This window comes from Megalobrama amblycephala, linkage group LG4 (assembly GCF_018812025.1).
Source record: "Megalobrama amblycephala isolate DHTTF-2021 linkage group LG4, ASM1881202v1, whole genome shotgun sequence".
Taxonomy (NCBI): domain Eukaryota; kingdom Metazoa; phylum Chordata; class Actinopteri; order Cypriniformes; family Xenocyprididae; genus Megalobrama; species Megalobrama amblycephala.
The window spans coordinates 16,761,434-16,779,823 of NC_063047.1; the positions used below are offsets into that span (position 1 = coordinate 16,761,434).

Below are 18,390 nucleotides of genomic sequence, written 5' to 3' on the forward strand. Positions count from 1 at the left end.
AAAAAGAACTTAAAATTTTGATTCGTCTGACCACAGAACAGTTTTCCACTTTGCCACAGTCCATTTTAAATGAGCCTTGGCCCAGAGAAAACACCTGCGCTTCTGGATCATGTTTAGATATGGCTTCTTTTTTGACCTATAGAGTTTTAGCCGGCAACGGCGAATGGCACGGTGGATTGTGTTCACCGACAATGTTTTCTGGAAGTATTCCTGAGCCCATGTTGTGATTTCCATTACAGTAGCATTCCTGTATGTGATGCAGTGCCGTCTAAGGGCCCGAAGATCACGGGCATCCAGTATGGTTTTCCGGGCTTGACCCTTACACACAGAGATTGTTCCAGATTCTCTGAAACTTTGGATGATATTATGCACTGTAGATGATGATAACTTCAAACTCTTTGCAATTTTTCTCTGAGAAACTCCTTTCTGATATTGCGCCACTATTTTTCGCAGCAGCATTGGGGGAATTGGTGATCCTCTGCCCATCTTGACTTCTGAGAGACACTGCCACTCTGAGAGGCTCTTTTTATACCCAATCATGTTGCCAATTGACCTAATAAGTTGCAAATTGGTCCTCCAGCTGTTCCTTATATGTACATTTAACTTTTCCAGCCTCTTATTGCTACCTGTCCCAACTTTTTTGGAATGTGTAGCTCTCATGAAATCCAAAATGAGCCAATATTTGGCATGACATTTCAAAATGTCTCACTTTCAACATTTGATATGTTATCTATATTCTATTGTGAATAAAATATAAGTTTATGAGATTTGTAAATTATTGCATTCCTTTTTTATTCACAATTTGTACAGTGTCCCAACTTTTTTGGAATCGGGTTTGTATTTAAAAGTTGACTAATCCTTTAATGTGTCATGATATATTGCCATAGTGCCTCAGTTCAAGAGGCACGTGAACCAATCATCTCTTTACTACTACTTATAGCATGAAATAAACATGAATGAACATCAGAAGATCTGTTGTTTCAATCGTGGAAAGACGTGAATGCACACCATTTTTTAAGTTCAAGTCCACCGACGTTAATTTACTAACTCTCCTGTCTGGTTTGTTTATCGGACAAAATGGCGGATTCTGAGTTATGATCAGTCAGATCGCCTGTCAATCAAACTCTCGCGAAGGGTGAATTGCGATATTATGATCAAACCCAGATCAGTTTCACCAGTGATGATTCACTGATATTTAACAGTTTGAAAGTACAGTCAGTGCAATATGGTACAGTCATGATTCATTTGAAACAAAACTCAAACAAAATAAAGTAGTTTGCAGTTCTTTGTTTGTCTATAGAATGGACGACATTTCTAATTGCTTTTCTAAAGACACTCAAGTAATTCTGAAGTCTTTACCATGTTCTTTATTCATTCATTCATAAAGAACTTTTTCATGGTTTTGCAAGTTGATAGTGTGCAGGATTTTCTTTGTTTTTTTCGTATTTTGACTACACCAGTCTTTTTTCCTACGCACTTATCCATGACCTACAGGTGTGCGACGCTAATTGATCATGGTTAAAGCATAAAAAATATCAGTCAGTGGGGTTAGAAATATAATGTTTATTTTTCTTGCCCCACGGACATATTTTTGTTTCGTTTTGTTTTTCAGAAGTCATGACAAGATATCATTTTGCTTCTGAAATAAATCTATATCGGTTTAAGAATTTTAATTAATAGAATAGACATTAATAGAAATTAATAGAAAGACAAAAATACTAAATAAGAAATGTTTTTGTATCGTAATGGCAAACGTTTTAAAATAAAATCAATTACTTCCTTACAAAAATAGACAGACATATTTTGAGGAAAACGTGAACAATGACTATATGCATGCAAATCATCACATTATTGCACTGCAAAAACATGACTTTCTTACTCAGTATTTTTGTCTTGTTTTCCAGTACAAATATCTAAACATTTTCAAATCAAGATACATTTACTTAAGAAGCAAAATCGCTTAAGATATTAAGTCTTGTTTTCTGAACACAATCATCAAAATTAAGTGTATTTGTGCTTAAAACAAAAAATCTGTCAATGGGGTCAGAAAAAAATCCAATTAATTAAAAGAGAAAAGTTTATTTTTCTGACACCATTGGCAATTTTTTTCTTGTTTTAAACAAACACACTTAATTTTGAAACAATTTCAGAAAAACAAGACTTAATATTTTAAGTCATTTAGCAAAATGTATCTCCATTTAAGGGATTTTTAGATATTTGTACTGGAATACAATACAAAGAATACTCAGTAAGAACATTTTATATGCTTGTATATGCTTGTACAGCTCAGAAAGGTTCATTTCTTCCTGTTGACGATGTTGTTGCAGATCCAATTCATACCGTCCTGAAAATACACAGAGAAAATGGAAGATTTAGGTGATGGCTGCACCTGGTAATCTGTTCTTACCCCTCAAAACTGCTTTAATGTAATTAGACACAGTAGTTACATTTTGTAGTAGTTAGTTGTTTATATGTGAACCTTTAGCGCTCCCTGCTGTCACTCACCTGTACTCCCTCTCCTGTGACCGCCGAACAGGCCTGGATCTGCCAGACTCGGTCTCTGTAGGTGTGCAGGTTCAAACCCTCGGCCATCTCACTGGCTGGAGATGCTGTTCCTAAATCCTGCTTATTGGCAAAGATGAGGATGGGAACACCCGCAAGGTTTTCCTCATCTACCAGCTCTGACAGTTCCTACACACACACACACACACACATAGCATGCTATTTAACGTCAGCATGAAATCAAAATAATTTTTTATAAATGATTTATCATCATTAATTTTTTTAAATTCATGTTCCTTGTAATCTTTGATCAAAATAACTTCCCCTCCCTCTTGCAGCTACATCTCTTCTCCTATAACGAGGGCGGGGCAACCTGTCACTCATATGAGATCCACCAATAGCAAACCACAACCATCCAATCAATTCCCCACAGACAAAATCAAGCCCCACCCTATATTTGTTCTTGTTCCAGAAGCCGTTTCACTCAGATACGTCAAAATAAGGAAGAAAAGACTATTGTGACTAAAGAAAAAACTGTAATAGATCTTACATTTCATTTAATCTTACAGTAAAGTACCGTCAGTAAAGTCATTTCCACAATTCCCTGTGTAACACTTCACATTTGATGATTTTTAATTTTAAATAGTTATGTTTCTTAGTTTTTTTTTATTTATGTTACCTCTTATGTTGTGAAATGAATGTTTATTGGATTATTTTAGTATTATGCATAATGGTGTTTTGTGTTTGTGTGACATTGTGCACCTTATTAGTAAAATTGCAGGTTTAATGACAGATTTTCAGTCAGGTCTCAGACACTGTATGTTTCTCTATGTTATACTGTGTAATTTAACCCAGCTCACCGATAACATGTGAACAAACAACAAACAAGTTTTGTCCCGGGAAGATTCTATGAATGGCATTTGCATGTAATTTTCTGTCTTACCAAGCCTGTTTCCTCAAACCGCTTCTTGTCAGTGCTGTCGATGACATAAACCTACAGATGAACCAACAAACAAGTCTTGTTAGTTAGCAAACAGTGACACTTGACACAAAAAATGAATGGTATTTCTCTACAGTCTTTCCAAAGTAATCATTTCTCACCAATAAATCTGTGTTTTCTAGGTATTTCTTCCAGAAAGGACGGATCTTTCTCTGTCCGCCGATGTCCCACACGTTCAGTTTCATCCCATGAGAGGCCACGCTCTTGATGTTAAAGCCCTGAAAACATTTTACTGGTCAACATCACCCAAATTAACTTCATTTGCAAATCAAAGAAGGTGTAATTTGACACAACAGTCTCTGTTCCAGCAGGCTCTGTGCCAAAACCTAGCAAGCTGCCTACATAGACAGCATTTTAATAAAAAAATTAATAAAAACTGACTAATAAAAAAAACTAATAAAAACATTATATAATGATAGCCTACTAAATAGCAGGTTTATTCAAATCCCTAATAATCCATATATGAGCAATAATAGTGATGCTTGCCTTTGCAGTAATAACAATGTTCTTCTTCTTCAAGCAGTAAGTAAACTAGCTGGCTTTTTTCTTGTTCTGAGGTGAACAGATTAAGCAAACAACGTTTTGCCTCAGCAAATGTACTCGAACATGAAGTATGTATTTAAGACAACGTCAGTGTATATTTGTATTCAAATTGTTGACTATTGCACTGTTCCAAAACCTAGCAAGCTGCCTACATAGACAGCATTTTAAGGCATCATGGGAGTGCTCATGACATGAAATTCTGCATGTAATGTATGCTTTAAAATAATCCCATAATACACTGAAATGAGTTTAGTGTAATAATCAAACCAAAATGGCAGATAAACTGTGAGAAATGTTGATTATTCCCACTTTTCATTCAATACTAAGAAAAATTGAGCAAGAACTATAAAAGTTCTTTATTGGCATTGATGGTTCCATGATGAATCTGTCTGTCAGATGTCTTAGTGAGCAGTTCTTGGTCAGAATAAGCTGCAAACGGGACCAGAAGACTAAACCTGCTCAAATCCTCCAGGACATTCATGCTGGTTTATGGCTTTTCAGCAGGGGTGGTTGTGTGATTGTGTGTTTAGACGCACCTGTGTTGGTGTGATGGTGCTCACGTCCTCTGAGGCGAGACACTTGAGCAGTGTGGTTTTACCAGCGTTGTCTAGACCCAGCAGAACGATCCTGAGCTCAAGCTCTGTGGATCCCTTCAGCTTCTGCATTACCGACAGCAAACCCTGAGGAGCACAAACACTTACATTAGTTCAGCATGTGCAGTTTGGATAAAAGCTCAGTACCAATTCATAACATTCTAGGATCATTTGTTTTCACTGTATGCATGTGGCTTTTAGACAAAGCGACTTACATTCAAGATTTACATTTATCTGTTCATGCATTCCTTATCAAACCCATGACCTTGGCATTGCTGGTGTTATGCTTTTCCGTTTGAGCTTCATTAATGCCGCTTGCTAGGAACGTTTCTTGTTACACTCTAAAAAAAAAAAAAAAAAAAATGCTGGGTTGTTTCAACCCAATTTTGGGTCAAATGGACAAACCCAGTTGTTGGGTTAAATTTTTTAATTAAATTTTTAACCCAGCGGGTCCATATTTGATCCAATGCATTTTTTTAGAGTGTATAGGTTTTATATTTTACAACCACAAACATTCCCGGAACGTTTGGGGAACCCAAAATTGTTAGCTGGGTTAATGCGTCAGAGTATGTGTGCGAAAGTTGTTTTACTGGTTTTATTATTTGCCAGGCAAAACATAAATCTGATCGAAAGTAACAACAACAAATTTGATTTGAGTAATTATTTATTTTGTATTATTTTGATTTGAGGTTTATTCCAAGGTTATTTTAGTAAACTAAAACTAAAACCATACAAAAACCTTTGTTTTCTAAAGTAAAATAAAAGTAAAATAAACTTTAACAATACAATAAAATTTGTATGAAAAACCTATTTTATAAGGCAAAATCACTTTCAGAACAATTTTTTTTTTTCTTCCCGTTGGTGAACGATAACATTTTTTTCAGGGCTGGCGCATTTAAATTGGCAGACGACATGGCAGAGAAGTTAATCGCTGAGGTCCAGAAAAACCACTGTTTGACAAGTCAAAACCCCTTTCAAGGATACTTTAAAGAAAATATGGAAAACAATCGGTCATACTCTCGGAATAAGTGGTGAGAAGTATTAACGATGAGATCATTATGCAAATGGTGTAACATAAAATTACCTCAGGTATCCAGCGCTAGTTTCGGCAACATTGTCTTGCTTCCTGTGAAGTTGCAGTAAAAAAGACTAGGTGTTGTTTTTATTTCACTATATTGACTACGTCAGCTAAATTCACTGTTAGATTAGATCGATTACACTAGCTATTCACTCGAAACATAGCCTGCTGAGGAAAGCAACATCTGCTGGTTAAAGCTGTGTAAATGCAACAAGAACAGTGAAAACATGTTATACACACTTTGAAACGGCAGCGCATGAGCTTAAAGGTGCCCTAGAATCAAAATTTGAATTTACCTCGGCATAGTTGAATAACAAGAGTTCAGTACATGGAAAAGACATACATTGAGTTTCAAACTCCATTGTTTCCTCCTTCTTATGTAAATCTCATTTGTTTAAAAGACTTCTGGAAAACACACGGATCTCAACATAACACCGACTGTTACGTAACAGTCAGGATCATTAATATGTAATTTGTACGCCCCCAATATTTGCATATGCCAGCCCATGTTCAAGGCATTAGACAAGGAAAGGCAGTATTAAAGTCTGGATCTGTGCAGGTAAGCAAGCAAGGACAATAGCGAAAAATGGCAGATGGAGCAATAATAACTGACATGATCCATGATTACATGATATTTTTAGTGATGTTTGTAAATTGTCTTTCTAAATGTTTCATTAGCATGTTGCTAATGTACTGTTAAATGTGGTTAAAGTTACCATCGTTTCTTACCGTATTCATGGAGACAAGAGCCGTCGCTATTTTCATTTTTAAACACTTGCAGTCTGTATAATTCATAAACACAACTTCATTCTTTATAAATCTCTCCAACAGTGTAGCATTAGCCGTTACCCACGGAGCATATAGCCTCAAACTCATACAGAATCAAACGTAAACATCAAAATAAATACTTTACTCACATAATTTGAAGCATGCATACAGCATGCATGACGAACATCTTGTAAAGATCCATTTGAGGGTTATATTAGCTGTGTGAACTTTGTAAATGCACTGTAATGTAGTCGAGAGCTTGTGTGGCAGGGAGCAGGCGAATTAAAGGGGCGGCGCGCTGAAAAAATCAGTGTATAGTTAATGATGCCCCAAAATAGGCAGTTAAAAAAATTAATAAAAAAAAATCTATGGGGTATTTTGAGCTGAAACTTCTATATATATATATATATATATATAGAAAAACAAAATGACAAAAAACATCAAAATTACTAAAACTTAACTAAAATTAAAACAGAAAATAAAAAGATAAAAATGAATTCAAATTATTAATAAAAACTGTAATATTATATAATGATAGCCTACTAAAATAGCAGGTTTATTCAAATCCCTAATAATCCATATATGAGCAATAATAGTGATGCTTGCCTTTGCATTAATAACAATGTTCTTCTTCTTCAAGCAGTAAGTAAACTAGCTGGCTTTTTTCTTGTTCTGAGGTGAACAGATTAAGCAAACACCGTTTTGCCTCAGCAAATGTACTCGAACATGAAGTATGTATTTAAGACAACGTCAGTGTATATTTGTATTCAAATTGTTGACTATTGCTCTGTCATTGGACTAATTCACAGTAAAACACAGACCCCATTCATGTGGTCAAGGCTTACAGTAATGAGATTTATCTGGGTCATGTGACCCATCTCTGATTGCTTAGGCCTCTCTCTCTTTCTTTATATAAGACAATGCTAATCGTCCCAGAACATAGATTGTACTGAAACCTAAAGCGCATGAATTCATCCAGATTTCTGGACATATAAACTCACAATCTTAAAAATAAAGGTTCCAAAAAGTGGCTTTCACAGTGATGTCATAATTTTTGGTTCCCCAAAGAACATTCCAGTGAACAGATCAAATTTTTTTCTTAGTGTGAAGAACATTTTAATAATCCAAAGAACCTTTTCCCACTCTTAAAGAACCTTTTGTGGTTCCATGGATGTTAAAGGTTCTTTATGGAACTAGTGATGTCATTAAAGAATCTTTATTTTTAAGATCATTTGGGGTTTATACATTTGCATATAGTTGATGTTACATGTAATGTAGTTCTTCTTCTTCCAAAACCGCCGTGACACAGAGAAAGTGATAAACATACCTTTGGAGCTTCGCCCATCTTGACTTCTGTCCCGTTCCGGTTGTCTTACATTCTACCTTTGTCTCTGCAGGTTTGTGGATGATGTGTGTGTAAAATCACTGTGATCTCAATCCCTCTCCCATATTCAGGTGTTTGTGAGTGTGATAGTTAGCTTGTGTTGTGTTGGACGCTCTCAACAAGCGTAGAAGACTGAGAGTGAGGATTAGGAAAGACGGAATTAGCGTCTCTCTCCTTCCCACCCCCACTGAGACTTTACCAGAATTATCTCTAGTAGCTGCTGAGAGGAATCACACTGACTTACTAACCCTGCTAACTACTACTGGGTCAACACTCTTTCACCAGTGGATTTTTATTCAGTTTTCGGTCATTTGCAATTACTGGATTGAAAATGATATTATAGTTTATGTTTCTGAAATAAATAAATACATTAAATTAGATTTAATATTTTAGAGCTGAGCATAACAAAAACATTTGATTAAATTTAAATGACTTTTTCAGAGAACTAAAAAAAAATCTGCTTAATGTTTACATATAGTAAGACTAAATGAATATGGATACCCTTGTGAAAAAGTGCACTTAATTGTATTGAATTTGCGCTTATAATGTGCTTCAAATCTTAAAAGTATATATTAAAAAAACTGTACTTGCATTACATATGTGTACGTAAAATGCACTGTTTCTCAACACACTTTTAAAAATTGCACTTCATACTAATGTCAAAGTAAATGTTCAACTTTAAAGTATATTTGAAATTATGTTTTAATAATCTTTTGTCATGCTTTAAAGTATATTTTTAGTTAAGCATAATGCTTGTATATTCATCAGTGTATTTTAACCATATTTCAAAGGCAATAGAAGTAATCATTAAATTGCCTTTAATTTAAAGGGAACTTATTATGCAAAATTCACTTTTATAACACAGATGTGTGTCCACAGTGTGTGTAAACAACCGGCCTATAATAGTAAAAATCCACCCACTCCTTTTTTTATAATCCTCATAAATCATAAACAGTCTCTCCAATCGAACTGTAGCATTTAAAAGCAGCATTCATGTAAGAAATGTATTCTTATTAAAGCTACTAAAGTTATTCAGTCAAGAGCAGTGAGTGATTTTCTGTTTTTCTTTTAATGTTTGATTCATATTAACAGCAGTAGGAACCATATATTACATTAATACACAGATCTATATACACATGCCATTTCTTTACTTGCTGTTTACATTCACAGACATAATCGACTGTTTATGTGAACTTTGTGTGTTCGTGCTTCAGATGTGTGCACTCAGAAAACCATATATCAGAAGTTTAAACTGTTACGGCTTTAAAACGCATGCAAATAATAACATTCATGATGATGAAGAACTGCAGTGACATGTGAGAATGGCCGCAATAGAGATGATCATTAAAACCAAACAGATGTTTTGTTCGTTTTTGGCAGAGTATCTGAGACACAAGCTGTACAGGCTCTGAGCAGCAGCTCATTTGCTTTTAAAGATACATGCACAAAAACAGCATGTTTTTCCTTCCACTCAAAAATGGGCATTTACAACATGCAATAAATGAATGATCTGTGGGGTATTCTGAGCTGAAACTTCACACACACATTCTGGGACACCAGAGACTTATATTACATCTTGTGATAATGGGCATAATAGGCTTTAATGTGATGCAAATTTGTCAGTCATACATAAATAAGTGTTAAGATACACTCAGTCATGGCATAGTTTAGGCTATTTATTATTATTTTATTGAAATAATTATATATTTTTTTTAAAGTGCATTTATTCAAATAACTTCATTTAAGCATTTATCTGTTCATTGTGAAATTTATTCAGTTAAAAAGTATGAATATTGTTTAAATATGGCTAGCTGTAGAAAGGCAGTTGGTTAAAATGAGTCTGAACATGTAAAGAAGCAGGAGAAGAAGAGATGGCAGATGAGAAGCGGATCTAAATGTAGCAGAGGTTTTTACTAACCAAACAAACATTATAAACCACAGACAGAAACACTGAGAACCAGGAAATACTGGCAACAGGAACACACATAGACTGACGAAGAACAAAAGAAACACCAGGGCTGCATCCAAAATCGCATATGTCACTACTATATGTGACATAACAGTATGTGACAAAAGAAGTATGTCTGAATTCACAGTATAAAAGTCCCCGGATGATCTACTACTTCTGACGAGATTCTGAAGTGTGCATATGATGGATACTTTACAATCTCATGAGGCCACGGGAGAGGATTTATGAATGGCAGTGAAGCGACAACTGATGCTGGTAGGTCACATGATAATGACAACATGGCGGATGTTGTACATCCAGATTACTTTCATACTATATAACAGCCTTTTTCTAGTGGTTTCAAAGTAATTACTAGCCAAGGGCTATATATATACTATATATATATATATATACACACACACAGGGAGCTAATTGACTAACAAGACACACTTGGGAACAATCAGACTAATCAACAAGAAAAACTACAAAGAACTACAAACATGGCACTCGAGATGGGAAGTAACATAAAAGTCCAAACACTCATTTTTTGAGTGTGCAAATGAAACGGCTCGAGACTTCAGACCAAATCAGGGTTCTTCAGTTGTAGGAAAACTCAATCTCAGTAGTAGCTGGTGACGGTGTTCACAGTGCTGTGGATGTTCTCCATGTTCTGCTGTCTTTGTCTCTTCCTGGCCTGACTCTGAACTGAGAGAGAGAAAGAGGGAGATGGCATGAAATACAGTAGAGAAACGTGCAGATGTTTACTGGCAGAAGTTTATAGATGTACCTTGTCCTCTCCTCAGCACGATCTTCATGCCTACGGCAAACAGCATAAGCAGAGCAGCCGCTCCCCCGACACAAATCATTATAATCATCATATTATTTGCAGCTGTAAGCAGAAAGAAAACAAGAGTGACATTAGAAATACTGCCTGTCCAAATATTTCTATCTGAATTCTTTGATGATTAGAAAGTTCAGAAGAACAGTATTTATTTGAAATAAAATATTTTGTACAACCCGAATTCCGGAAATGTTGGGATGTTTTTTTAAATTTGAATAAAATGAAAACTGAAAGACTTTCAAATCACATGAGCCAATATTTTATTCACAATAGAGCATAGATAACATAAATGTTTAAACTGAGAAAATTTACAATTTTATGCACAAAATGAGCTCATTTCAAATTTGATGCCTGCTACAGCTCTCAAAAAAGTTGGCAAGTTTTGAAAAGATTCAGCTGGGAGAACATCTAGCAACTAATTAAGTTAATTGATGTCAGGTCTTTAACATGATTAGCTATAAAAGGGATGTCTCTCAGAAGTAAAGATGGGCAGAGCTGTGAAAAAGAACGTGAAAGGATTGTGGAAAACAACGTTCCTCAATGTCAAATTTCAAAGGCTTTGCAAATCTCATCATCTACAGTGCATAACATCATCAAAAGATTCAGAGAAACTGGAGAAATCTCTGTGCATAAGGGACAAGGCCAAAGACCTTTATTGGATGCCCTCAGACGACACTGCATCACTCATCGGTATGATTGTGTCACTGACATTACTAAATGAGCCAAGCAATACTTCCAGAAACCACTGTTGGTAAATCCAATCCGCCGTGCCATCTGCAGATGCCAACTAAAGCTCTATCATGCAAAAAGGAAGCCATATGTGAACATGGTCCAGAAGCGCGGTCGTGTCCTGTGGGCCGAGGCTCATTTAAAATGGACTGTTTCAAAGTGCAAATTTGACATTCTTGTTGGAAATCACAGACGCCGTGTCCTCCGGGCTAAAGAGGAGGGAGACCTTCCAGCGTCTTATCAGTGTTCAGTTCAAAAGCCAGCATCTCTGATGGTATGGGGGTGCATAAGTGCATACGGTATGGGCAGCTTGCATGTTTTGGAAGGCACTATGAATGCTGAAAGGTACATAAATGTTTTAGAGTAACTTATACATATAGAGCAACAACACATACTGCAGCTATTACAACAGCATGGCTTCATCGTAGAAGAGTCCGGGTGCTGAATTGGCCTGTCTGCAGTCCAGATCTTTCACCTACAGGGAACATTTGGCGCATCATTAAACGAAAAATACGTCAAAGATGACCACGAACTCTGCAGCAGCTGGAAACCTATATCAGGCAAGAATGGGACCAAATTCCAACACCAAAACTCCAGAAACTCATAACCTCGATGCTCAGATGTCTTCAAACTATTTTGAAAAGAAGAGGAGATGCTACACCATGGTAAACATGCCCCCGTCCCAACTATTTCAAGACCCGTAGCAGGCATCAAATTTGAAATTTTGTGCATAAAATTGTAAACATTCTCAGTTTAAACATTCTATGTTCTATTGTGAATAAAATAGTGGTTTAAGTGATGTGAAAGTCTTTTAGTTTTCATTTTATTCAAATAAAAAACTTTTCAGGAATTCGGGTTGTAATATTTTACAATTTTTATTGTATTGTACTTTTGACCGATAGTGTGTGTGTGTGTGTGTGTGTGTTTGTGTGTGTGTATGTATATAAATATATGTTTGTATAAAATCTAAAGATATTTTATATAAAACCATAACATATTACAAATAAAAATGTAAAAATTAATTAGTATTTATTACTATTAATATTAGAATTATTGACGTTATTTACTAGTATTTTATGATATAATCCCAAATGCTTCACAGTGTCAAAAAATATATATAACAAACAGAATTTAGGAGCAGTATAATCACCTTTTACTTTAATGGTTATAGTAGAGTTCAAGTCCCCACAAGCACTTTTAACCTTACAGCTGATGTTTGTGTCCTTCAAAATAATCTCGATCTGAAATGTTTTTTTATTTTCTCCTTCCTGTAACTCATCGTTCTTCAGCCAGCTGATGGAGCCGTTGGGAAGATCATGAGTGCAGGTCACGGTCACGTCTAAACCCTCATCGACTGGGGAGGCGGGTTCCGTGGTCACATTTAAATCTGGGAAGGAGAGCAAAAGGTCAAAAGTCATACATTACATACATTTTCAAATTAGATCTAAAATATGGAAAAACATTCTTTATGAGGATCAATCAGCAGCATTGATTTGATCAGTGTGTATTTCAGGCATTAATTGTACCTTTTTTCGTGCAGTTTTCTGGAACACCTGGGTAAAAGAGATAGATTTAACTAATTTTCATAAACTTCATTGTTTTTCTGTTTATATATTTTATACTTCTATATTTTCATAAATTTGTGATTTGTAGTTGATTACAAAAAAAGCTAATCTTAAAACACGTGTCCACTAATTTTTGTACACAACCGGATGCATTTTAATATAGTTTTAATTTATAAGAAGATGAAAGATTACTGACCATTGGAGCAGTTATTTGAAATGGTATTGTTCCAACAAATGAAACAGTTATCCGGTTTACATGTTCCAGATTGTCCACTGCCTTGACCTACTGAGAGAAAAAGAGAGAGGATGAAATATTAACCTCACAATATTTAAAGATGGAAATCATGTTTGTTTTCGTTTATCATTTAGCAGTTGGTAAACATAGGGATAAACTATTACTAAAAAATGTTTCTTGATTTTCTCATTCTGTTTGTCTTTTATCTCAAACTTAAAAAAAGACACAATCCTCTAGGATGTGACATCATTTTGTTGGGAAAGCATCAGCACGTATAATAGCAATGGGTATGAACATTTCTGCGATTGTTTTGTAGTTCATAAGATGATTAAAAACATAAAAATGAACTTTAAGTAGGTATCCTTGTAAGTTTTTGTAACTTATCGTTAACAAACTAAAATCATAAAAAATGAAAAAAAAAAAAAAAAAAAAGACTAAAATAAAATAAATTGTAAACATTTTTAAACATATTTTATTATAGCTAGTTGCCAATGCATTTCTCATTTTCGTTTAGTTTGTTGAAGTACTAAAATAGCAAACTAAATGAAATAATACTAAAAACCTAAAAGTTAATAAAAAACGACGCTGAAAAAAATGTGGACATTTTCACTCCGTAATTACAAAGAAACGGATTGGCAAGTAACAAATTGAGTTGAATATGACATTTTTAAGTAGAAAGACTGAAATAGTATTTTTTTTTCTGAAATAGTATTAACGTGCTCCAATTAACTTTGCTTTATTAAGCCGCGAATGATAGGTGGCCTTCTGTGCGCGAGCTCCAAGACGCATAAGCAAAGTATACTGTGGGTTTCAGATACGCGTGTAAACGGTCAAATAGCCTACACACGAATATGGCAAAATGACATTTTGGTAAGTATTCTCATAAACACAGTTGGTTATGTCTTAAGTGAATGTAAACACTGAGAAAGAGCGCGTGTGTAACAGTATATTGGATCTGTGCCTTAGCTCTTAAAGTGACAGCAGCCTAATAAACCTGCTGCAGTTATTATTGTTAATAAAACAACAAAAGACAAAGATAAAATCACTCACTGCTCTTGAATGAATAAACTGAAGTTTTAATAAGGATTAGTCTATATTTAATGTATACAGCAGTGTTATTTTACAAATAACAAATGTAATTTAGTTTCTTTGTTCTTATTGTATTGCTGTTTACTAGTTTTCTTTTACTTACATTAATTAACCTAGTAGCCTATTAGTTTTTGCTAAAGTATTGGAAATTGTGAAATTTCACAGACATTTAAAATTACTCGTATCATGAAATATCACCCACCAATAATCATGTTAAATAATCATGATTATGATTTTTTACCATAATCGAGCAACCCTAACTTCAGGTTTGGTTCCATACGAACAGGCATAATTGAAACATTTTCTTTTCATTGTGTGAAGTGTTTTAAACTAAGTGTAGAAAACCATGCATAGAAATACTTACAGAGATGAAGACAGGTGATGATGAGCAGTGTTTCGCCAAACACTCTCATGGTCCCTCGTCCTAACATGACAGGAATATGATTTAGGCCTTAAAAATACAAAATCAAGAAAGATATGGTACATACGAGTCATTGTTTATTTTTCTCAGTGTCTGCTCTTACATTTTATTTTCACTTTAACGCACGTTCACACCAGGAACGATAACGCTGCATTCGCATGGGGTGTCGGCGTTAACGCTTCTCATTTACTTTTAACCCTCTGAGGATTTTCGGGGCCCTGGAGAAGTTTTGACATGCCCTGACATTTGTGCTTTTTTCAGTTGTTCATAAACATATTAATGGAAAAAGTGTCATTACACTGTATTCAGCACAAACTAGGCTATAATAATATGTGAGGAACATGTATGTACATGTTTATATTTTTGAAGGAAGAACATTTATGCGTGGTTATTGAAAAAACAAAAAACTTAAGTCACTGAAATAAGGACAAAAAAATATATTAAATATGTGTTCACAAGACTTCTGGGTATTGGAGGTTGTAGACTAGAGTTTTTGCTTCAAAATAATGTAAAAATTATCCTGCCTACTCGTTCATTTATAACAATATATTGATTTAGTTTTTGTAAGACACTTTTTGTCAAGAAACACAGTATGCATGGAGGCGTGAATCATCATGAATAATGGGTGATTCTCACCTGAGAAGACAAAAGAACTGCATAATGAGTTGTAATGACCTGCATATTAATGAGCTCTTTCAGTCAGGTAGGCTGTGAAAAAACCCTCTGTGATCATGTCTCAAGCTCATCATGGTGTATATGTGTATATGTGTATCATTATGTTACCTCTATGGCATTTCATATAGACTTTTAGCTTAAAAACATGCACGTTTGGATAAATTTTGATGGATTCTCATATGTTTATGTCAATTTTCTATAAAGAGGAGTAATATTTATTCAATATTTATTGTCATCACTATGAGCGCTGGATACTGTGTTTTCAATTCATACTTGCAGCCGGAGGGCGCTCTGCGCACCTTTAGTCCACAAATTAATCTAAAGAAGAACAGGATATTCCAGGAACTAACAAAGGCTTCCAGAGGTCACTAACCATGGCTTTAACATCCAGATAAACACTTTTCAAGACAATAAATACACGATTGGGACGATGTATGCATGCACTGACTGAATAGCGTCTGAATAGCGCTCCCTCCGTGGGCGTGGCCGCATTAGCGGATAATGAGCTGAATCATGGGCGTCTGACATGTGTATCTTTTCATACAGATTACATAAACACAGAATTTTTGTTTTTGATTTGACTTACACAATTTAAAACCTGACATTTCAACGTTTCTTTAGATATAAGTCTAATTTTTTTGTGATTAGTATTCACTAAGTTACAGTTCATTTTCTGAGAACTATCGGATTGGACTTCATCATGCGTTGCCGAACTGAATTGTGGGTTCCATCGCGTAGATTTCTCAACTTTGCAAGCACCAACGCAGGCGTCAGCCAATCAGATCACTTTATGCAAACACCCTAGATCAGTCGCTAGCCAATAGCGTTCATGCAACACTGGAAAGTAATGTGATTTGCTGTTATCACTATAACGGTCACGTCAACAGAAGCTTCAGACATGCCCTCCATCAAGCGTTGATGCTGACGCCCGTGCAAATGCAGCGTAACTAGCCTACATTAGCATCCACAAAAGCTTGTCATCTGCCGCTTTAAAGGAGCTCTATTTAAGAATGACAGCTAGTGGTTGAAATGGGTACTGCAGTCCAAATTTAAAATATTGTTTGCCCTGCCCCATCCTCCTCAGACTCGACACTCTCGCGAGTTGCCAGTTTGAAGACATGCAACAGGAGCGAGCTCAATTGATATTGGAAGACGAGGAGATTAACACACTGTAAGATAATTAGTTGATTTATTGATTTATGATGAGTTGATATCGCATTTTAATATGCTCCCGTTCATAGAGATTTTTAGATAGATGCTGAGGCTTTTTAAGTCGGGTAGAATCTGCGATCTCTGACCCAGTTTGTTCGCTGGCTTCCATGGCTGCAATTCGCTGCATGTGTTTTCTGCCAACTAGCAACCCGGGGTGGTGAAATGCTGTTGGGTAAATTGGCAATGTGCAGCCTTGCACAGACTGAAACAAAAACAGAAATTACGACACGGAACGCAAATTTCAAAGTAAAATAACTGGCTGTAGCAATGGTTTTCAGAGAAACAAGTATGTGAACTCAGCATGTTTAATAAATATCTGCAAACATATTATGGTATTTTCATGCTTTAGTACAGTCAAAAACGTACACAGAGCACCTTTAAATTCTTGCGCGCTTTAAAGCAGGATGGATTCTGATTGGCTGTCATTGTTTTTGTCATTCATCAGCTGGAAAAAAATCATTCTGAAAGTGATTCCAACGGTATTGTTTCTCTGTGTCATTATCGTTAAAGTCGTGGTGCGGACTCTGCTATTCTTTTATATTTAGAACATTTTTTAAAAAAAACTTTATTGTTATCGCTCTTTGGTGTGAACGGCCTCTATTCTTTTATATTTAGAACATTTTAAAAAAAAAACTTTATTGTTATCGCTCTTTGGTGTGAACGGCCTTTAATTATACATAAGAAACTAATGAGAGATTTAATAAAATAAAATAACAGTAAATATAGGAACTTGTGAAGTAAAGAAAGCTGTATCTTCCATTTTATTACAAATGATATTAAAACAGAATCCTAAATGACACACACAATCTCTCTTTTATACAAAATTGCTAAAATGTACATAAAATATATATTAAGAGTACTTTACCTGGTATATTCTGTCTTCAGGTGTGATTAGAGGAAGGAGTGAGCGTGTCTCTGACAGCAGAGCTCTGTTCATAGATTGACGCATATTTACTGATACATACAGATAATAATGCAAATCACCTCAGTGACCCTGCGGACAGGAACATATTTCTATATACAGCTGACTACTTTGCTTACTGTGATGCACACAGGATCATAGCAAACAGGAAGAGCTGCTTCATATATGAAATGAATTGTTTGGTTTTCTATGTGTTTTAGTTTGACATGTAAATTAAAAGAGATAATTTCTAAAGGCTACCATTATTTAGTCCATGGAATTATAAATTGTCTTGTGTATATCTCTTATAATGTCCTAATATAGCAAGTATTATTTTGTGTCCCCCTCAATGTCTGTGGTGGTTACAGCCCTGAACTGTATAAAAATAATTTTTAACTAGGACTACGTAGAAAACACTTTATAAAAATGCCCCAAGATTTAGCTGTGTAACAAATGGGCCAGGTCGTAGGTCAAATACAGGTGCTGGTCATATAATTAGAATATCGTGAAAAAGTTCATTTTTTTATTGTAAATTATTTTTAAAAATGAAACTTTCGTATATTCTAGATTCCCTACATGTAAAGTAAAACATTTCAAAAGTTTTTTGTTTTTTTTTTAATTTTGATGATTAGAGCGTACAGCTCATGAAAGTCCAAAATCCAGTATCTCAAAATATTAGAATATTTCCTAAGATCAATCAAAAAATGGATTTTCAAAACAGAAAAGTTCAAGTTCTTTAAAGTATGTTCATTTGTACACTCAATACTTGGTCGGCAGCACATACAGTATTACAGCAAATGACTTGCTCCTAACACAAATTACAGCATCAGTGAAGTGTGGCATGGAAGTGATCAGCCTGTGGCACTGCTGAGGCACTATTGAGCCTCCAGATCATCTGTATATTGT

At 35.1% G+C, this 18,390-nt stretch overlaps 2 protein-coding genes across 6 annotated transcripts; both read right to left on the reverse strand.

Annotated features, from left to right (window-relative positions):
- Nucleotides 1-2,113: 2,113 nt before the first annotated feature.
- On the reverse strand, nucleotides 2,114-8,106 carry arl3l2 (ADP ribosylation factor like GTPase 3, like 2). Of its 2 annotated transcripts, none has more exons than XM_048186555.1 (6): nucleotides 4,854-4,935; nucleotides 4,582-4,725; nucleotides 3,604-3,720; nucleotides 3,446-3,496; nucleotides 2,506-2,691; nucleotides 2,114-2,344 (listed from the first exon to the last, which is right to left on the reverse strand). In XM_048186555.1, the coding sequence occupies exons 2-6, from the start codon at nucleotides 4,708-4,710 to the stop codon at nucleotides 2,297-2,299; spliced, it is 531 nt and encodes a 176-aa protein (XP_048042512.1). In that variant the 5' UTR covers nucleotides 4,711-4,725; nucleotides 4,854-4,935; the 3' UTR covers nucleotides 2,114-2,296. The 2 variants fall into 2 exon arrangements, with proteins under 2 accessions (XP_048042512.1, XP_048042511.1); XM_048186554.1 differs by lacking the exon at nucleotides 4,854-4,935 and adding an exon at nucleotides 7,812-8,106 and having other exon boundaries at nucleotides 2,115-2,344.
- An 825-nt stretch (nucleotides 8,107-8,931) lies between these two features.
- LOC125266872 lies at nucleotides 8,932-17,538 on the reverse strand. 4 transcript variants are annotated; one of them, XM_048187968.1, is made up of 7 exons: nucleotides 17,449-17,538; nucleotides 14,640-14,726; nucleotides 13,148-13,234; nucleotides 12,913-12,939; nucleotides 12,537-12,773; nucleotides 10,604-10,705; nucleotides 8,932-10,521 (listed from the first exon to the last, which is right to left on the reverse strand). In XM_048187968.1, the coding sequence occupies exons 2-7, from the start codon at nucleotides 14,704-14,706 to the stop codon at nucleotides 10,436-10,438; spliced, it is 606 nt and encodes a 201-aa protein (XP_048043925.1). In that variant the 5' UTR covers nucleotides 14,707-14,726; nucleotides 17,449-17,538; the 3' UTR covers nucleotides 8,932-10,435. The 4 variants fall into 4 exon arrangements, with proteins under 4 accessions (XP_048043925.1, XP_048043924.1, XP_048043926.1 ...); XM_048187967.1 differs by having other exon boundaries at nucleotides 13,148-13,237; XM_048187969.1 differs by having other exon boundaries at nucleotides 13,148-13,237; nucleotides 14,640-14,699; nucleotides 17,449-17,517.
- Between the last annotated feature and the right edge of the window lie 852 nt (nucleotides 17,539-18,390).